A 23,033-nucleotide genomic window follows, 5' to 3' on the forward strand; every position below is an offset into this window, starting at 1 on the left:
CTTCGATCGATCGAAGTTCTTCTGGTGCAGTTTTATCCACTTCTTTCCAACTTTGCTCCTTAGCTCCAAAATTGAGCTAAATGGCTCTTATTAGCCTGTTTGAACTTTATTGACCTAAAATAGGCAAAAAAATAAATAAGTACTAAGACATGAAAGTAAGATAGATGAATGGACTAAAATACCCTAGCTTAGTTGCTAAAATGCATCACATTTGAGCACTTATCAATGAATTTTTGAAATCAAAACAAAACTTTCAAATAAAAATCAACTCAATGTGTAGAGATTGTCTCTGATACCAATTTGTGAGTTATACACAGCAGAATATTTAGAAAGTTTTGATTATTTTGAAAATAGATCTTGTGTTTTTCTAGCTTTCTTTATTTTAGTAATTAATAAATTAATATCATGCAATACAAAGCAAAGTAAAAGTTAGAGATGACACCAGAATTTTTAGTGGCGAAACCCAAGTTTATAATATGTCAACTGTTTGCGTGAAAAAAACCTCATGGACTGTGCAGTCCAAAGTAAACCAATCCACTATGCTTGAAACAAAGTACACTGAACTTTGACTTTGGCTTACACCTTATCGTTCTACTAAACACCAATTACAGACAATCTTCTGGCTTTGCGACTCTCCGTCCAACAGTAACTTGACCTGAGGCTTATGCTTAATCTTTGTAAAAGAGTAGCAAGTAAATGAGACACTCCTCGAATGCTCCAACCGGTGTGATCGCTTTTACTTCAGTTCTTGAACTTTTGAATTTTATGTAAAAAAAGATCTGCTTTTGTCTGATCGATGTAGATGCAACTGTATGATCACGATTAGGATTGGAACAACACAAAATTAAAATCACTATATGAATATGTGTGTGTTCTAGAAAGACAAACAAAAAAATCTTTAAGATTTTTTGAGATAAAAATCTTCCTAAAGCTTTTAAGAATAATAAATTGATAATGCAAAAATCGTAAATAAACTTATGTGTATGACAAGGTTTATATAGAGTTTAGAATGTCCTAGTCCCTCTAAAAATATGGAAAAATTTGTGCATAGGACTTGGTAAAATTCTAGACCAACTAGGAAATAATTCTGAAACAGGAAATTGAAAGTTAGAAACTGATTAGGACTACTTGAACCAGTTCAAGATTGGCATAAGTTATTCGAAGCCAATATTGAGCATCTTGAACTGGTTCAGAGGGGCTAAACCGGTTCAAGTTTGGCATACTTGAAATCCTTGGTTCATTTAGCCTAAAAACATTCTACGGTAAGTTCTGAAAAATATAGAATGTGTCCTATCCTGTTTTGAATCCTTCCTAATGTGTTGTTCTTATCTTATTTTGAATTATCTCAAATATAGTAACTTTAAACAACCTTTCCATTTTGCAGTTGTTGTCGATCCCGATATAGTAACTTTAAATTATAACTCGACAAGGACTTGTTTTGTTTCTGATAATTGCCAATCACAAAATAATATCTCACAAGTTTTAGTGCTGTGATGAATGAAGATCGTAGCTATGGCATCACAGATATGGGCACGTGAGTTTCAACTCATTATCCCATATGTGTCAAAAAAACATGGTGAAAGGCTTGCCAAGAATTAATAAAGAAGATGGAGTTTATGAAGCCTGCATTTTAGGAAAGCATCATCGAGAGCCTTTTCCCATTGGAAAGGTGTGAAGAGCTTCAAAGCCACTTAAGTTGGTACATATAGATTTATGTGGACCAATACGAACCATATCAATGGGAGGTAATCGTTGCTTTCTAACGTTTATAGATGATTATAGCAGGAAAACATGGATTTATTTGTTGAAAGAAAAGAGTGAAACATTTGAAAGATTTAAAGCATTCAAAGTCCTTATCGAAAATGAAAGTGTCTACAAGATCAAAACCATACGATTTGATCGAGGTGGAGAGTACATCAGTTATAAGAAGTTTTTGATCAAGCATGGTATTCGACATCAAAAAACTGTTCGAGGGACTCCACAACAAAATGGAGTTACTGAAAGGAAAAAAAGAACCATCATGGAGTTGGCTCGAAGTATGTTGATAGCAAAGGGGATGCCAAATATTTTTTGGGGTGAAGTAGTATCATGTGTGGTATATTTACTAAATCGAGTTACAACAAAAGCTGTTCAAGGAATGACTCCTTATGAAGCTTGGAGCGGTTTAAAGCCAAGTGTTAATCATCTAAGAATTTTTTACAGTATTGCTTACTCCCATATTCTAGACGAGAAAAGAGGTAAATTAGATGATAAATCTGAAAAGTGTGCTTTTGTTGGCTATAGTGAAAGCTTGAAGGCATATAGGTTGTACAATCCTACCTCAAAGAAGATAATCATCTACCGAGATGTGAAGTTCGATGAAAAAGAAGCATGAAAATGGGAAAATAACATTCAAGAAAAGAATTCAATTGTTGTGGATATGGAAAGTAGAGAAGAAGATCAAGATGTTCAGCATGTTGAAAACACACCAGATTCTCCAAGCTCGAGTTCATCATCATCAAGTGGTGAAGAATAGTCTCCTCTAAAAACAAAAAGCATCCTGCAAATTTATGATGCAACAAGAAGAATTGATGGGGATGACTTGATAAATTTTGTGATGTTTGCTAATGCAATAAATTTTGAAGAAGCCGCAAAAGATAAGACATGGAAGAAAACTATGGACCAAGAAATTGATACAATCAAAAGGAACAAGACATGGGAATTGACCGAGCTTCCAAAAGACAAGAAACCACTTGGTGTGAAGTGGGTTTACAAAACAAAGCTAAATGAGAAGGGAGAAGTGGACAAAGTACAAGGCAAGACTTGTTGTGAAAGGTTACAAACAAAAGCATAGCATCGATTATGAAGAAATTTTTGCTCCGGTGACTCGATTGGAGACAGTTCGATTAATTCTTGCAATGGCAGCTCAAAGGGGATGGAAAATACATCAAATGGATGTAAAATCAGCATTTTTAAATGGCTACATTAAATAAGAAGTTTATATTGAGCAACCACCAGGTTATGTAAAGAAAGGTGAAAAAGGCAAGGTATGTCATTTGAAGAAGACCTTATATGGTTTAAAATAAACTCCAAGGGCTTGGTACAATCGCATTGATAGTTTTTTCCATAAAGAATGGGTTCAGAAGATGTCCTTATGAACATGCTCTCCACACCAAGGAAGACAAAAGTGAAAATATTTTAATAGTTTGCTTATATGTTGATGACTTAATTTTCACCAGCAGTTGTAAGAAGATGTGTGATGAGTTCAAAATGTCGATGATGAATGAGTTCGAGATGCAGTTATGGGTCTTCTTCATTATTTCCTTGGAATCAAAGTTAAGTAAAAGAGTGATAAGATCATAATTTCACAAACGAAATATGTAAAATATTTACTTACAAAATTCAAAATGGAGGAAGCCTCACCAAGTAAAACACCTATGGAAGTAGGTTTGAAGTTAAGCAAAAATGATGGGAGTGAAGATTTTGATGCTACTGTCTATAAAGGTCTAGTGGGAAGTCTTATGTACTTAACCGCAACAAGACCAGATTTAATGTTTTCAGTTAGCATGCTAAGCAGGTTCATGGTAGCACCAAAGCAAAGTCATTGGGATGCTAGAAAGAGAATTTATAGATATGTTCGAGATACAATTGATCATAGAATTCATTACAAGAGGGGTCAAAATTCAACTTTGATCGGATATAGTGATAATGATTGGGGAGGTAGTGGAGATAATCATAAAAGTTCTTCTGGTTGTGTTTTTAACATTGGTTCAGGTGCAGTATCTTGGGCATCGAAGAAGCAACCTATAGTAGCACTTTCAACTACAGAAGCTGAATATATTTATCTGTCTACAACTGGTTGCCAAGCACTATGGTTGAAATGGATATTAGAAGCTTTGAAGTATTTTCAAGTGAAAGATACTGTTCTGTTTTGTGATAATAATTCAGCAATTGCACTTAGCAAGAATCCAGTTTTTCATGCAAAAGCAAGCATATTAGAATCAAGTATCACTTCATTAAAGATTTGGTTAAAGATGGAGAAATTGTCATCAAACATTGCAAAACCGAAGATCAGATTGCAGACATTTTTACAAAAGTATTGAAGTTAAAAAGTTTTATCAAATTAAAGGAGAAACTTAGAGTTGCACAAGTCTAGCTTAAGGGGGGATGTTAGAAGATTAAATAAGATTTGTCTAGATTCATCTAAGAAAACCAAGTGATACTTGGGAAGTTATATAAAAAGAATCTCATAATAATTGCTAGTACATGGAACATTTTGGTTCATATGAAATATGTTGGTTTATTATATATACTAAATTCATGTACTAGAAGTATCCACAGAGTAGCATAAATAGGTGAGTCATGTAAGTGTATGGTACACACAGACAATTGAGTAATGCAAGATAAAGATTTAGTTCTAGAGAAGTGAGTGTTTCTGAATTGTGTGTTTACTAATTCAGTTGAATATATATAAGTGTATCCCATTTATGTTCACTTGCTCACCAAAATCCAACAGAGGGTTGTTTCATATTCCATTCAAATGGAAAAGATATTAGACTTCTATCGATAGGTAGCAATAGTATTTAGAGTTAATTTGAGTGACACCCTCTGAGGTTTGGCCAAATATCACATTAAAATATATTTCAAAAATTACTATCACTCATACTCCAAACGTTTGTTTTGTTTTTCACTCACACCCCAACCGTTAGATGCACATGATATCAAAGATGTAAAATGTCTTAAATACCCTTTTAACTTTGTCAAAATAACTATCTAACCTAATGAATTAAATAAAAAAGACATAAATACCCCTAAATATTTTATAAATTTACAAATTAAATTACTCGGTATATAGCTTTATTGCTTCTTATAACTATATATATATATATATATATATACACACACATCGTGTCCTCTCTTCCCTCGTACCACCATGCCTCTAAACTCCATAAACACTAGCGAGCCTTGTTCGTGGCATTGATGCAATTTCGGAGATGATTCATTTGGAGTGAAGCGATATAGCTAAAGACTAAATCCAAGAAAGAATGGGGTTATACCAAGAGATTGGAGGGAGAGAAAGGTATGTTCCAACTTCTTCAAAATCGAAGATAGAGTTGACCCAATTGAGGTCGGCGATGGAGGAATTGAGGACGTTTGAGGCCTTGTAGATTTATTGGCGGTGGTGAGAGCAAATACTGGCGGAGGACGCATATTGAATCCAATCAGTGGTCGATCAGTAAAAAAACTGAAACCACAAAATTTCATACCCCCAATAAACCATAAACTCCAAAACTAGAATTCCCAAATCAAATCATATCTGTAAATACACAGATTGATAAATTGAAAGAAACAATTAATGGGTTCAGTTTCACCAGAATTGATTAATTACCAAAAATAATAGTAATAATAATAATATTAATAAAATCATATACGTAATAAACCATATACTCTAAAATTAAATCCAAAATTGGAATTCAGTAAACCCCCATAAGATATGCCATCGAGTTCCAGCAAGGACTCTTCATTATCGCTCTCCTCATCTAGCCGGCTAATGTGATTAGCTACAGAGTTGGTTCAGTAAAACCCTATCATTAGTGAAATCAAAAAAGATGCGCAAGAATAGAATAATCAAAAGAATGGGCGAGAGATCGAAGAAAACCCAGCCGAGCCCACAATCACAAAATCTCAAATTTTCGAATACAAGCCTATGGAGTCAAAAAGCGGATTTGGCATCTGCCAGCCCTCATCGATCTAAAACTAGATTTAAGGATTTGATAGCAGGCGAGGTTCGGGGAACAAGTGGGCGACGATTGCCAGACTTTTAACAACGATCATGTGGATCAAGAATTACTGGAACTCGACGTTGAAAGGGAAGGCCGTGGCTTTGATCAGCAGTAGTGGCGGCGGAGATGAGTGGCCAATTCAGGTGCTAAATCGATTGGAGACCGATGATGTGGAGAAGATTGTCGTCACTGTTTCGGATATGGATTCTGGATTTGGAGCAATAAATAAGAGCATTTTTATCCTTTAAATTTATTTATAGTTTTTTTATTAGAGTGAATTAAAAATTTGAAGGCAAAATTGTCATTTCATATATTTTTAACAGCAAATATGATGAAATCTGAGTGATACTTATTTTCGAAAGGTGTCTGCATGTGATATTTGGATAAGGAGAGTTACTGAAATTAACCCTAATATTTAACATACGAAGATTAGTTCAACCCACTACATTTATACCTTTTGGTGAAAGAAAATGACGTATTCTTTTAGCTTTATAATTAGTCTTCTAGTGACATAATATGATTTTTTTTAGCTTTATATATTTATTAAAAATTATAATATAGTGGCATCTTATTAACTTCTCATAGTAAGGTTTGAGTTTCAAATAGGGAAATGATAGGTCTTCTGATTACAATTGACGACTCATCCTTCGAATACCATGTGGTTAGATGACAGTAGAACTCTTAAAACAAAATCCCGTAAACATTTCTTTCTTTTCGACTCATTACCAACCATATTGTATTCGGAAAATGAATTAGCAATTGAGGTCGGAAGATGTATCACTTCTCGTTTCAAATATAATGTAGAGCTTTACTTGTGATTTGGTTTGGACACGCAAAAGAAGGTGACCTTTCTTTTCTGATATATATATATATACTTTATTGAAGACAAATCTAAGCACGTGCCTATGAAAATTGGTTGCGGGAAAGTCACAGAAGTGGCTTATGTAGGTCCACAATTATGTTTTTTATCTGAAAATTAATTTTGAGTCGTGAGTGGGTGAATCTTAGATTTAGAAAGAAAATCGATCTAGTGATGTGCTTCAATTTTAATGAATAATTAGAAAATTGTAAATGCTATTGAAAATTGACAAGTATGTATCATATATTCGTTAAAACAATGGGAATTTGTAGAGATTGTGGGTAATTTCTTATTCAGTACGTGGGTGAAATCATATATATGTTAAAGCATTATGGTTTTATGTATAGAGATATAAGCTAGCTAGGATAGCATGTACGTACCAAAAGTTGATTCATGGCCTTGGAACTAGGGATGGCAATTTGTGTTCGTGGGTCGTAATCGTGTCATATCGTGTCGATGTAAGGGTATTATATTAAATATGTAAACTCAAATTCAATCTATTTAATAATCGTGTTAAGAATTTTCAACACTAACCTGACCTGTTTATTAAAACGGGATAAACGTGTTAACCCATTTAATGACCTGTTTATCAAAACGAGACATTTAATATTTAATCAAATAATAAATAATAAAAAAAATTGTCACAATTAACCCAAATATTCAAAATAAGAAGAAAATTCGTAAGACGTAGACAAGGTTTATGTAGAAATGGCTTAACTATCTATAATAATTGGGTTCAAACATGTAACATATTACATAAGTCATATTCATGATTATAACATGTTGAGTTAAACGGGTTAAAAATAGATTACACGGGTTTAACCCCTTAATCCTAACCCGACACTGTTAACAGGTCATAAACGGGGTCATTATCTTAGGCTGAGTTTGGTGCAATGGAATTGGGAGGAAAAGAAAAGGTAACAATGGAAGATGTTATCCTTCAATTGGTTTTAACATTCTTGGATAGATATTTGGCAAATTTTCTTATGTGAAAGTAGATAACTTGTGTAGACACTAAAATTTTAATGGGCTTTGGTTTTGACAAATGGACCTATTAAATATAGGCCTAATGTTTAGTTAAGTTATTTAATTGGCCCAAGTTTGGTCCACTTAAATTATTTAATTAGCTCAGCCCAGATGATTAAATAAAAAAGATAATTATTCCTAATAAAATATATTTAGAATAATTATTTTTAAGGATAATTATCATAATATAACCAGCTCGGCCCAGTTATGATTTTATCCTTATCAGGCGATGACACGTGCCATCATCCTATGGATCCAAGAAGCTTATAAATAGAGGTCTAGAGGAAGAAGGAAGGGGTACAAAAATTCAGGGTCCAAAAATCCAGAGAATCAGAAATCCAGAGGGCCAGAAATCCAAAGGGCAAACCGGAAGGCGAAGAACACCAAGCACATCTAAAGTCATGCCGTTCTTCACCAAATTCAACAAATCCTCTCTGAAGATGAAGAACAAAAAGCACATCCAAAGACGTGCCGTTCTTCCTCAAATTCAACAAAGGACGCAAATTCAGAATTCAGAAGTTCAGAAATTCAGACACAAATTCAGAATTCAGAAGTCTAGAAATCTAGAGACTCAGAAGTCAGACACAAATTCAGAATCCAAACCCAAAAGCAAAGAACATCAAGCACATCCAACGACGTGCCGTTCTTCATCAAATTCCACGGTGATCAATAACAAGCACATCCAACGACGTGCCATTCTTCATCAAATTCCACGGTGATTCAAGAACAAGCTTGTGCAGCCCTTGGATCCAACCAACCAAAAAGGAGATCGAATCAGAGGACCATTCTTTTTGTAGAGAATATTATTACAGAGGATTGTACTTCATCTTTATAAATTAATAAATTACTATTTGCTCCATATTTTGTTTTTATTTGCAGACTTACAAATTTTGTGTGTACAAATTTCTAACACGCCCGGTGGGACATCATCTGCCTCTTATCTCTTTCTCCTACAACAAATCCTCAACAAATTCATCGTCAGATTCTACGACTTCCAATAAGATTCATACGAAGAGCAAGAATACCACCAAAGACATCGCGGTCATGATGCACTATATCAATACCATCACAAAAGATGGCAAGAAGGTTGCAACTTCATCAAGTGGTACAAACACCTCTGCAAGTTCAATGATGTGGAGTATGGTCAAATCATCCGTTCCTACCAAAAGACAGCACGATGCGATGAGAGTCAATTTTGCCAAATCTGTCAAAGTAACAACTCAAACTCATACCGCCTTCACTTCGCTGGGGGCAAGAAGGAAGGTTTCTACAACCTCAAAGGTTGCTCCAATCACAAGTTCAAGTTCCACCTCGCTGGGGGCAAGGAGGAAGTTTCCTACAACCTCAAAGGTTGCTCTAGTCACAAGTTTAAGTTCCACCTCGGTAGGGGCAAGAAGGAAGGTTCCTATAACCTTAAAGGTTGCTCCAGTCACAAATTCAAGGCTAGTCCACCCAAGGCCAAAGATTTTTTCTGACTCCATCACTATACCAGTCATGATGATGAGTACTACCTCGTATGAAGAGCAATTGACGACTATGGCCCGTACAATTGAAATATTACAACACTCTCTCAAGGAGCAAGATCTGAAAATTGCCTCACTGACAGAAAAGTTAAAATTGCGTGACGACAATGTTGAGTCAAGCAAAGGCCGAATTTCTCATTCTATTTCCATGCCAGAGAACACTCCAATTGATGATCAAAATGACGTGTCCGCCAATCCAATAATTGATGCTGCCTCCATCACCTCACTTTCTATCCAACAACTTCAAAACATGATAGTGAATTACATAAGAGAACAATACAGTGGTGTTCTTTAAAGTGATCGCATGTACTCAAAGCCTTACACAGAAAGAATTGACATCTTAAAAATGCCGATTGGGTATCAACCTTCAAAGCTTCAACAATTTGATAGAAAAGGCAATCCCAAGCAACATGTCGCACACTTTGTAGAAACTTGCGGCAATGCTGGTACAAATGGAGATCTCCTTGTCAAGCAATTCGTTTGTTCCCTCAAAGAGAATGCATTTAATTGGTACACAGACCTCAAAGCTAGAGGTATTGATAGTTGGGAGCAGATGGAACGAGAATTTCTCAACCGTTTCTACAGCACTCGTCATACTGTAAGTATGCTGGAGCTTATAAACACAATACAAATGAAAGGTGAACTCGTGGTTAACTACATCAACCGTTGGCGAGCTTTAAGTCTTGACTGCAAGGATCGTTTGTCTGAAATTTCTGCAGTTGAAACATGTATGCAAGGCATGCACTGGGAGCTTCTTTACATCCTACAATGGATTAAGCCTCGCACATTTGAAGAGCTTGTTACTCGAGCACACGACATGGAGCTTAGCATGGAAAATCATGGTGCTAGAGAAGATGTTCCTGATATATCCGACAACCTTCAAGAAGATGAGAGAAGTGAGTCCAAAGAAGAAGATAATATACTTCCTAACTCGGATGACGAAATAGCTTCATCTTTCATTATAAGCATCATCTCGAAAGACTTGCATCAAGAAATGCACCATGCTACAACAATGATTTCAACCGAAAGTGCAAAATCACAGGGGACATTAAGTCAAGGAAACCAAGAAGAAAATCCTCAAAGTGACGACGGGATAGTCCGTGCCCTCCAGTATAAGCTTGGATTATCCTATGATTTTTGCAAATTTGAAAAAAATTATTAAAGTTAAGGTGCTCCCAGATACGAGCCTAAACTATCGATGACACTCTTTGACACGAGTTTAAACTGTCTACTTGGAAAAAAAAATTAAGAACTCCTTGATACAAGTTTAAACTGTCTCCCAAACGAAAAATGACACTCCTTGACATGAGTTTAAACTGTCTACCTGAAAAAAAAAAATCAAGAACTCCTTGATACGAGTTTAAACTATCTCAAAAAAAAAAAAAAAAAAATTGTAACCCTACTTGACACGAGTTTAAATTGTCTACCTGAAGGAACAAAAATCAAGCACTCCTTGACGAGCTTAAACTGTCTACCTAAATAAAAATATCAAGAACTCCTTGACACGAGTTTAAACTGTCTACCTGAAAAAAAAAACAAGAACTCCTTAATCCCAAAAAAATGACACTCCTTGACACGAGTTTAAACCGTCTACCTGAAAAAAAAAAAATTTAAGAACTCTTTGACGCGAGTATAAATTGTCTGAAAAAAAAAATGACACTCTTTGATATGAGTTTAAATTGTCTACCTGAAAAAAATATCAAGAACTCCTTGATACGAGTTGAAACTGTCTCCCAAAAAAATGACATTCATTGACACGAGTTTAAACTGTCTACCGAAAAAAAAAATAAAAAATAAAAAATTCAAGAACTCTTTGATGCGAATATCAATTGTCTGAAAAAAAAAATGACACTCTTTGATACGAGTTTAAACTGTCTCCCAAAAAAATGACACTCTTTGACACGAGTTTAAACTGTCTACCTGAAAAAAAAAAATTCAAGAACTCTTTGATGCGAGTATAAATTGTTTGAAAAAAAAGAAAAAGAAAAAATGACACTATTTGATACGAGTTTAAATTGTCTAGAAGAAGAAAAAAAATTTGAACTACGTGATAACTTGATCCTTGTTCAGGGTACGTAGGCATCTTGGAGGCCTGTTCCAAGTTCAGTCCACCATAAAAAAATAATAATAAATAAATAAATAAAAAAAACCTCCTCAAAGTTGCAAAATGGCAAAGTCACTCATCATACGATATCAAAAAGTGTTCTCGCACCTGTCAACTTAGCACGCCACCAAAGTATAGCTGCAAGGAAGAAATTTGGCCCCCCACCAAAGTGTAGCTGCAAAGAAGAATTTTGGTCCCTCGCCATAATTATAGTTACAAAAGAAATTTTGATTTGGCAAAGTGTAGTTGCGAAGAAATAAATTGGTTCGTCGCTAGACTGTAGGTGCCAAGAAAAATTCTGCTCCGAGGTATTGCTGGAAAAGATTTTTGTTGAGCTATCGTTGAAGAAAAAAAATTTGTTCGTCATCGAGGTATGGCTGGAAGAAATAAATAAAATTGACTTGCCACCATGGCATCGCTAAAGAATCCGGGTCATCACCAAAGTGTTACTGCAACAAAGTTTTGACTTATCATCGACATGTCGCTGAAAAAAAATTTGTTTGTTGCCCAGGTGTTGCTAAAAGAGAAATTTGGTTTTCTATTAAGGTATTACGTCAAGAAAAATTCACGGCGTCGCCAAGATATTGCTGAAGTAAAAAGAAATCACTACATGGAGGCATAGGCATGCAAGCTTTGTCTGTTACATCCTTACAGCATCTGCAACAGAGCCCTATCTTCGAGACAGATATGCACAAGCACACTTGCGTAACTTGGTAACTTTATGTCAAATGACTACTGGTGTCTGGTGCATAAGTAAACTTATACACTGAGTTAAATCTTTTGGTAGAGCTTCGGCTTGAAATCATCATCAAAACTGATAATGGTTGATAAAGACGTTCTGGCGATGGCTAACAATGCTAGTGGTGTGACCTCTTGGAGTTTGTTCTTACTCTCTGAATGGTTGATGTCTGATTTATGGCTAATGAAGACTACACCTGTCGTTGCTCTCTAGATTGATTCATGGTTGTTGACGACACTGTCTATGCTGGTCGCATGACCTCTCGGAGTCTGGTTTCGCTCTATCAATGGCTATTAGATGATTCATGGCTGATGAAGATGCTCTGGCGGCGGGTGTTGACAACGTTGTCTGAGTTAGTGGTAAAACCTCTCTCTATCTACATCTATCGTTGCTCTCTGGGCTGATTCGTGGTTGCTGACGACACTGCCTGTGCTAATGGCATGACGACGCTCTGTCATTGGGTATTGATAACATTGTCTAAGCTTTTGGTAAAGCCTCCCTGCATCTACATATCTCGTTGCTCTCCGAGTCTATTCGTGATTGCTGACGACACTGTCTGTGCTGGTGGCATGACCTCTCGGAGTATGGTCTCGCTCTATTAATGGCTGCTGGATGATCCATAGCAAATGAAGACGTTCAAGCGATGGCTAACAATGCTAGTGGTATGACCTTTTGGAGTTTGTTCTTACTCTCTAAATGGTTGATGTCTGATCTGCGGCTAATGAAGACTACATCTATCGTTGCTTTTTGGATTAATTTATAACTATTGACGACACTGTCTGTGCTGGTTGCATGACCTCTCGGAGTCTGGTTTCGCTCTATCAATGATTGTTGGATGATCTATGGCTGATGAAGACGCTCTGGTGGCGGGTGTTGACAACGTTGTCTGAGTTAGTGGTAACACCTCTCTCCATCTACATCTGTCGTTGCTCTCTGGGCTAATTCGTGGTTGCTGACAACACTTCCTGTGCTAATGGTATGACTTCTCAGAGTCTATTTTTGCTCTATTAATGGCTGCTGGATGATCCATGGCTGATGAAGACACTCTGTCAACGGGTGTTGATAACATTGTTTGAGCTATTGGTAAAGCCTCCCCGCGTTTACATATCTCGTTGCTCTCGAGTCGATTCGTGGTTGCTGACGACATTGTCTGTGCTGGTGGCATGACTTCTCAGAGTCTGTTCTCGCTCCAAAATGGTGATAGTATGGGGTTTGAAACTCTTGAAAAACACCATGGTTGACTAGCACCCCTTGGAAAAAAAAAAAAAAAAAAAATCAAAAGTGTGGAATGGCATGCATGGAAGATTTTGGTTCTAAAGGAATAATAGGTCCTTACGGACTAGTTGGTTCCAAAGGAACAATGGGTCCTTACCGACTAGATGCGTTCCAAAGGAATAATGGGTCCTTACGGACAAGTTGTGTTCCGAAGGAACAATGGGTCCTTACAGACTAGATGCGGTCCGAAGGAACAATGGGTCCTTACGGACTAGTTGCGTTCCGAAGGAACAATGGGTCCTTACAAACTAGACGCGTTTCGAATGAACAATGGATCCTGGAGGGACTAAACGCATGAAAAAAAAACACATGATTTGAAAAAAAAAAAAAAAAAAAAAAAAAAAAAAAAAAGGAATAGGAAAAAATGCGTGGAAAAAAAGAGAAAAAAAAAAAAGAAAGGGAAAAAAAAAAGGAAGGAAAGAAAAAAAAAATCGTGAAAGAAAAAGAGAGAAGAAAAGAAAAAAAAAAAAAAAAAAAAAATTCGTGAAAAAAAAAAGTGAGAAAAAAAAGGAAAGAAAAAAAAATTTTGTGAAAAAAAAAGGAAAGAAAAAAGAGGGAAAAAAAAGATAGCGTGAAAAAAAAAAAAAAAAAAAAAAAAAAAAAAGGAAAGAGAGAGAAAAAAAAAAAAAAAAAAAAAGTGAAAAGGGAGGAGAGAGAAAAAGAAAAAATAAGGAAAAAAAAACGTGAAAAAAAAGGACAAAAAAAAAAGAAAAAAGAAAAAAAGCTTGAAAAAGGAAGGAAAAAAAAAAGTAAAGAAAAAAAAAAAAAAAAAAAGATAGAGAAAAATCATACCGATTATATGTTCAAGCAGAGACCGCAATCTAACAAGTCTTCAGAGACTTTAGAATTGATAGCAAACCCTATAACATTGATGGTATATATAGGCAACAAAATATCTCTTATTTGTATAATTCAGTTCAAATAGGAAAGTAAGATTCCAATCCAAAGTTGGATAAAAAAAAATAAAAAATAATAATAAAAAAAAGGAAAGTTGGATACTTCAAGTCCCACTTGAAAAAGGAAACAAGTCCTGTCAAACTTGGGACTCGAAGTGGGGATAATTTGTAGACACTAAAATTTTAATGGGCTTTGGTTTTGACAAATGGACCTATTAAATATGGGCCTAATGTTTAATGAAGTTATTTAATTGGCCCAAGTTTGGTCTACTTAAATTATTTAATTAGCCCAGCCCAGATGGTTAAATAAAAAAGATAATTATTCCTAATAAAATATATTTAGAATAATTATTTTTAAGGATAATTATCATAATATAACCGGCTCGGCCCAGTTATGATTTTATCCTTATTAGGCGATGATACATGTCATCATCCTATGAATCCAAGAAGCCTATAAATAGAGGTCTAGAGGAAGAAGGAAGGGGTACAAAAATTCAAGGTCCAAAAATCCAGAGAATCAGAAATCCAGAGGGCAAACCTGAAGGCGAAGAACACCAAGCACATCCAAAGTCGTGCCGTTCTTCACCAAATTCAACAAATCCTCTCTGAAGACGAAGAACAACAAGCACATCCAAAGACGTGCCATTCTTCCTCAAATTCAACAAAGGACACAAATTCAGAATTCAGAAGTTCAGAAATTCAGACACAAATTCAGAATTCAGAAGTCCAGAAACAAAAGACAGAAATTCAGAATTCAAAAGTCTAGAAATCAAGACTCAGAAGTCAGAAACACAAATTCAGAATCCAAACCCAAAAGCAAAGAACATCGAGCACATCCAACGACATGCCATTCTTCATCAAATTCCACGGTGATCAACAATAAGCACATCCAACGACGTGCTGTTCTTTATCAAATTTCACGGTGATTCAAGAACAAGCTTGTGTAGCCCTTGGATCCAACTAACCAAAAAGGAGATCGAATCAGAGGACCATTCTTTTTGTAAAGAATATTATTATAGAGGATTATTCTTCATCTTTATAAATTAATAAATTACTATTTGCTCCATATTTTGTTTCTATTTGCAGACTTACAAAATTTGTGTGTACAACTTGGAAACATTAATTGGAGGCAAATAAATATTTCACAAAATAATTTTGCCAAGAGCTTTCATCAGGGATGGAACCAGTATTTTATTTTAGGGAGCACAAGCCGCACAATGCACTTATTGAAAACAATAAAAAAAATAAATAAAAATCAACAAGTATGACAAATATAACTTTTTAAAATCAAAAGGCAAACAAGAAAAAAAAAATAGTTGTAAAATAATATGCTAAATAAGTATCGTAAAAAAAATATACTTGACAAATATAAGAATCAAAATATTGATTAATAATACTTTAATTAAATACAATCACAAATGTCATCGAAAAAATAAAGAAGAGGAAAAAAATGGTACAATACATAATTATACATAAGTGAAAAAAGAAATTTTTTGAAAAAGGAAACAAAAATTAGAAAAAGGAAAAATATATGGTGTACTTAAAGAAGAGGAATATATGTAACTTTTTTTTTTTTTTTTTCAAAAGAAAATTAGAGGAATTTGAAAATTTTAGGGGGGTACTATTTAAAATTACCATATAAGTATATGTATATAGGAAAAATATGTACTTAGATATAGTAGGTTAGAGCAAGGGCAGGGGGCCACGTGCCCCTTCTGGACCTTAATTAGCTCCGCCCTTGCTTTCATAGGAACTTTTAATTTGGATCATGTTTTCTTGAAAAAATATGTTGGTTGGTTCTCTAGGTAGTATTTAATTTGACTAATTTGTGTTGAAATAAAGATCAGATGATATATTTTCTTTTGCTTATCTATAAACTTGAATTTAAAAGAACAACAAAGTTGTTAACAAATTTTTATTTATTTTTAAATTACACACTTAACTTATAAATTTGTGTTTTAAAATATAAAAGGGTATTGTAGTAAATTAATTAAAATAATTTTCTTTCCTTTCCTTTCTTTCTCCAAACATGATTATTATCATTTTATTTCTTTTCCTTTGAAGCTAGAATTATTATTACATTTCTTTTCTTTTCTTTTTCCTCCTAATTAATGTTATCATTTCCATTCTTTTATATTGTACCAAACATAGCCTTAGTATCACACTTATAATGTGGTCAACTCTTTATGCACTTTTGGTAAAATAAGAAATTAATTAACTCCATACGTACAATATAAAAAGAGCACATCTCTTTCAATTTATAAGGTTTCTATAGCTATCATGATATAGTCATTTTAAAAGGTTTTAATTTAAAAAGTTTCTATTGCACATCCCTTTCAATTTAATGATATGATACCACACACTAATTAAATACTGACATACAATGATGGTAGCCATTAAAATAAATGCATTATTAATCATGTATTCATGTTTAATTAGTCCGTGATATCATGTCATTATTACACCAGGAACATTTAAGTTTTTCACCAGAAACACACACATCTGTGTGTGGAACGAGAAATGATAGCCACTCCTTTGAGAGGGAAGTTCATACCATATGGGCCAATGGCCCAGCGAGCTGTAGAATCAAGGTTGTACTGCTCAATCTAGATTGAAAAGGTTTTGGTGACAAAGCATAAGCACCTACCATTTCAAAGGAACGCTTTCTGGGCCGAGGGACCTTGAAACCTTCCAACCAAAAAATATTCAAGCCCAATGTCTTGCCCATATATATATATATTTTTACTAGTTCCTATTGGGTTGAAACTTGAATGCAAATGACCCGTGATATCAACCCACCCAGCCCACAGTATGCTCTTTAATTGGTGAAGCCTCAATCACATGAGGATGCAAAATTCTATAATGTACCCGAGGCTTTCAACCGTTGATTTTGATGATGGAACTCACTCGATGAATGATATGATCCAATAGTTGAGAGATCCTGGGACTCTGGTACTCGGGCTATTATGGGATAGAGGTCAAACAAACACAATTCACAATTTTTGGCCCTCTCTTTGTTCTATTACCCTTTCTATTTGAACCAAAACACTTTTTACTGCTCATTCTTAAATTTGTTCATTCCTCTTCAGAACTTATTGTTATTGTTTATTTTTTCAACTTTGCAGCATGCTTGAATGTTACGAGAATTGTTCAATCTTTTCTATGATTTTAATCTCCCACATGACTTTGAGTGTTTTTTTTTTTTTTTTTCTTTTCGAATGATAAAGTAAACGCAAATCCCTCCAACTGGAACCTTCCCTCCTTTTTTAAAATAGGGAGGTTACAAAGGCAACCTAAAGGAGAAAATGAAAATCATGATTAAGGGCACCTCTCCTCAAAATCAACGTGTAGAAAGGAGTGGTCACACCAGTTGTCAAAAGACATAACTAGCCATTGATATTTTTTCTCCCTTCACATTTCTTTTATTGCTTTCTGTCATAGCTTACATGATTTCGTAAATTTGTAATGACTTGTGATATTCATCTCACTCATATTAACTCATACTCTCTAGAAATGTACCCTTTATTATTCTTCCAATTTTTGCAGTGAAATCAATAGCTCCTGCAGTGCAGGAAATGTACCCCTTTTCTTTTTTTTTTTTTGGCCTCTTCACAAAACATAAAGGATAATACTTGTCTACTCACTGGTGAGTTGGTTTATTCTACCGACCGATTATGTGTTCCAATAATAAGTGGACACATCAGCTTTAATGACAAATTCAAAAAAGTAATAAAAAAAATATAATAAAATTGGATCGATTCATTTTAATTCGGTAACTAACAGCCTATATTCAAACTTTTTTTTTTTTACTCTCTCTCTCTTTCACTCCATCCCAATTTCTCCATTGCCCTTCTTCTCACGGAAGATCATCAATCAATTGGCTTCGTTATTGTTAATTCTCTTCCCAATACGTCTTTAATGGATTTGTAAATGTACCTCGATTGGATTATATAATTTATGTTATTTATAACATTTAATGTGATATATAAAATATTTTTTTCTAGTTTTTTTTTTTTTTTTGGAAATTAATCAACCAAATTTTTTTTTTTACTAACACGGTCGTAGCAGAAACTTGAGAAGCTCTGTTTATTTTTCTACCAACAAAGCTATTACATCACTATCTTGATCTCTAAACATATATATTCAACGGTACATAGCCTATACACAACCAATTCATACTAGAAGTTTAGAAAGCATATATTATCATAATAATAGTGTGATCAAATAGTTCTAGGTAGAAGAAGTGGGAAAAGTACCCCACAGCCCACCCTTGCCTATTGAGTGATATGAAACCTGAGAGATTTTGCAAAAGTACTCTCCTATTGATTGATGATGTTCCATAAAAGATTAGAGGAAGAAGAACAGTGGAGAAAGGACGACGGAAGGGGGTAAAAGAGAGAAAAAAAAAATACATAGGGTTTGAATACAGCTACCCAATTGAAACGGATCGAACCGGCTTTATTCTCTTTTTTTATTACTTTTATTTTATTTTATTTTATTTTGTCATTAAAGCTGATGTGTCCACTTATTATTAGAACACATAATCAGTCAGTAAAATAAACCTTCTCACGAGTGAGTAGGCAAGTATTGTCTAAACATATATGAACAATATTAATACGTCATTAGCGCAATGTTACGAAATTAAACACAAATCAAATCAAACACACTAGAATACAAAGATTTTTACTTAAGTCACTCAAAATTAGGTTTATGAATTACAAGAATTTCACTATGATAATAAAAACAGTACCAATATAAAGAGTTCAGAATGAATAAATATAACCGTAATAAATCAAAATGAAAAAAAAAGTGGAACATAATAGTAAAGAAAAAAAAAAAAAAAAAAAATCATCTCAACATAGGTTGGTCCGGCTTGAAATAGCCTCAACACATCTACGTATAAATTTATAGAGTCTAAAACCTAATTTCTTGTTACGTTTACAATTCTTAATTAATATGAAATTATCTAATAAAATACTATTCTAAAATAATAATAATAATAATAAATAAATAAATAAAATTGGCTCCACAATTCCGTTTCAATGGTTGGATTAACGTGTATATAGAGTATCATCAGACACCACACATCCTATCATTGGTGGCACGTTTACATAATATCATAGTTACATTTTTTAGTTCTATTGTTGTAGACTTGGTAGTATATATGGAGAGAGCCTTATGAGATACAGTAGACCTCTCTAACAGCTTCAAGTTTTCTAGCTAGCCATGGAGTCCACACCTCCCTCAACCATGGCCGAAACTGGTAAACTACACATAGTTATGTTCCCATGGTTAGCTTTCGGCCACATGCTCCCCTTCCTCGAGGTCTCAAGGCTCATCGCCCAAAAGGGTCACAAAATCTCCTTCGTATCCACTCCTCGAAACATCGATCGCCTCCCAAAATTTCCTCCAAACGTAGCTCCTCTCATCAACTTCGTAAAACTTCCTCTACCCCATGTCCAAAACCTCCCCGAAAACGCCGAGTCCACCACCGACCTACCTTACCACATGGTCAAGTACCTCAAGAGAGCCTATGATCTCCTCCAACAGCCATTGACAAGCTTTCTTGAAGCTTCTTCTCCTGATTGGGTTATCTATGACGTGATACCTTATTGGGTAGGTGCAATTGCAGCTAAGCTACACATTTCAAGTGCTTTATTCTGTATCTTCATTGCCTCTTCTATGACTTATGTCGGACCAGCTTCACTCTTGCTGGAACCTCAAAACGATTATCGGAAGAAGCCGGAGGACTTCACAGTCCCGCCCAACTGGATTCCGTTCAAATCAACAGTTGCTTATCGACTCTTTGAGATTATGCGAGTTTTCGACGAACTGGAAGGAGACGGCGAAGGCGGCGTTCCGGGTGTGTATCGGTTAGGAAAGAGCATTGAAGACTGTGATGTGATGACTCTGAGAAGTTCTTATGAGTTTGAACCAGAGTGGTTGAGAGTTCTTGGAGATATTCACCGGCCAAAGCCGGTTATACCAGTGGGTCAGTTACCGGCGATATCTTATCATGACAACGATGAGGACCCTGCATGGAGGGAAATAAGAGAGTGGCTTGATGAACAGAGTAAAGGGTCAGTGGTTTATGTTGCATTTGGGAGCGAGGCGAAACCGAGTCAAGCTGAACTCACTGAAATAGCTCTAGGGTTGGAGCTATCCGAGTTACCGTTCTTTTGGGTTCTAAGGAAGCGGCGAGGGATGGCCGATATGGAGGTGATCGAGTTGCCGGAAGGGTTTGCGGAGAGAACCAAAGGCCGTGGGTGGGTGTGCACAGGTTGGGCTCCTCAATTTAAGATACTGAGTCATGACTCAGTGGGTGGGTTCTTGACTCACTCGGGTTGGAGTTCGGTGGTGGAGGGAATACAGTTTGGGATAGCTCTTATACTATTGACATTTTTGGCGGAGCAAGGGTTGAATGCTAGGGTTTTGGAAGAGAAGAGGATGGGTTACTCCATACCGAGAGACGAGCGAGACGGGTCGTTCACGAGTGACTCAGTGGCTGAGTCACTGAGGTTGGTGATTGTAGAGGAAGGAGGGAAGATATTCAGGGACAAGGCCAAGGAGATGAGAGGGCTGTTTGGTGACAGGAATACACAAGACAAGTATGTGGATAATTTGTTAGCTCATTTTCAAAGTCACAAAAAAGGGGGACTCAAGAAGGAAATTTAAGTGATGCCAATGCGGGTTAAGTTGTTTAATTTCAAGCTATAAATGCATGTAAGAGGAGTTAATTAATGAATAAATGAGAATCAGTTTTCTGTTTTATTTTTTTTTTCTTCTTCTGGAATTTCGCTAGTGTCTTAATCGTTATACATTATAGGTTAAAGTACAAAAAAATCATCTTGAATTATGTTCGAATTTACAAATAACCTCTTTAAACTATATTTTGTGCATGATACCCACCTAAACTATCACATATAGTTGCAAAATGTCCCAATGCCTTAACTATTTTTTTTATTAAATAACCATAATGCACTTTCTTATTGAATTACACTTCGTCTTTTTTTTTATTTTTTTTTATTTTTATTTTTTATTATTGAAATAAATTATGTTAAAAAATCATATTAATTTGATGATATTCTCCATTAAATTTGCATAAATTTACCTTTAATTTTTTAAAATTAAATGTTTAAATAAAAATCTTAAGTAGAAAATTTTAAAACAATTAAAGTAATTTATTAATTTTTCATGATTTTATTTAACAAAAAAGAAGGTATTTTTTATTAAAGTAATTTATTAAATTTTCTTGAATTTATTGAATAAAAAAGAAGGTATTTTTTATTTAAGTAATTTATTAATTTTTCATGAATCTATTGAATAAAAAAGAAGGTATTTTTTATTTAAGTAATTTATTAATTTTTCATGAATAAATTATATATTGTATGAAAAAGAATTTATTTTTTCAAAATAAAAGAGTTTAGACTAAGTATAATAAGTTTTATTATAAATAGTAAAGTTTTAATAATAAGTTAATAATTATAGAAAATGGTAGTAAAAAAATCTATTTATTTTTTTTCAATTTACGATAAATTGATACTAATAATAAAATTAAGGTAAATGATACAATTAATAGTTAGATAATAGAAAAGCTAATAATAAATTTCATAAGAAATGACAAATTTAATGAGACAGGGTAAAATAATCCTTAATTGCAACAAATTAATAGTTTAGGGGTAATTTGTAGTTCAGATAAATTATTTGTAAAAGGACAATAATTTAGGGAAGTTTTTTTTACACTTTTGCCTATACTATATAGATAGTTTGACGCTAGTATTGCATACAATAAAATGTTATGGTGTTAAAAAAATAAAAATTTTTAAAAAGAAAAAGTCTTACAAACACACAAGCGCACCAAACAAGGACTAAGGACGAAGTAAGAGTCTCTTTTTTCTTTCCCTTTTTTTTTTATTTATTATTATTTTTTTTTGACTAATTTTATTTATAACTTCATAGACTAAAAACAAAAATTTTTTTTTTTTTCTTGAATAATTTTATTTATAACTTCATAGACTAAAAACAAAGAATTGAACCCTTAACAATAATAATCTTGTTTCTCTCTCTGTGTGTTTTCCTTTTGAGCTGCGGGTCAAAGTTAAAAAGAAGAAGACAAATAAATAAATAAATAAATAAATTATATACAGTTCATTGGCAATAATTTGGTGTCTTATTGGCAATAAAAATGAGAATGTGAAAAGGACTATGTAGATATATTTAAGATTATTGTTGTTACCCAAGATAAGGAGGTTCATATTCGAAACCACTAGTCTAGACTCCTCCGTCGCCACCAAAGATGTTCATTATATATGGAATAAAGCTAAAGCTTGACATAGAGGGTTGTTTCATATGGGATTCGAATGGAGAGGATATTGGACTCATATGGATAGGTAGCGTCTACACGGTTCGGTTTTGGATTCAAGTTTTTATTGGATTGACAAGCGTCAACACGGTTCCATTGTTATCCTTTTGGTGAAAAGAAAATGAAATATTCTTTTAGCTTTATAGTTAGCCTTCTAGTGACATGATATGATTTTCCTTTGGCTTTATATATTTATTAAAAAATTTAATTTAGTGGTATCTTATCAACTTCTCATAATTATGATTGAGTTTCAAATATAATGTAGAGCTTTAGTTGTGATTTGGATTGGACTAGGGGTGGCAATTGGGTGGGTTTGGGTGGGTTTTGGGTTGCAAAACGCGTGATATAGAAAAAAACAAATTCCAAATGACAAAGAAAGTTTCAAATTTTTTTTTTTTTTTCAAATAAGATTTCATTGACTACCATATTAAATTGAAAAACTGAAATCAAAACCTTGTACTTTAAAAAAAAAAAAAACAACTAATAA

The 23,033-nt window shown here is 34.2% G+C and overlaps 1 protein-coding gene across 1 annotated transcript; it reads left to right on the top strand.

Annotated features, from left to right (window-relative positions):
• The first annotated feature begins 19,414 nt into the window (after nt 1-19,414).
• On the top strand, nt 19,415-21,380 carry LOC132267649 (UDP-glycosyltransferase 91A1-like). Its single transcript, XM_059768783.1, has one exon. It carries the CDS (start codon nt 19,435-19,437, stop codon nt 20,857-20,859), a length of 1,425 nt encoding a protein of 474 aa, XP_059624766.1. The 5' UTR covers nt 19,415-19,434; the 3' UTR covers nt 20,860-21,380.
• The last annotated feature ends 1,653 nt before the right edge of the window (nt 21,381-23,033 follow it).

This window comes from Cornus florida, unplaced genomic scaffold (assembly GCF_030987335.1).
Source record: "Cornus florida cultivar Cherokee Brave unplaced genomic scaffold, ASM3098733v1 CherokeeBrave_3.0.0_Hap2_Chr07, whole genome shotgun sequence".
Lineage (NCBI taxonomy): Eukaryota > Viridiplantae > Streptophyta > Magnoliopsida > Cornales > Cornaceae > Cornus > Cornus florida.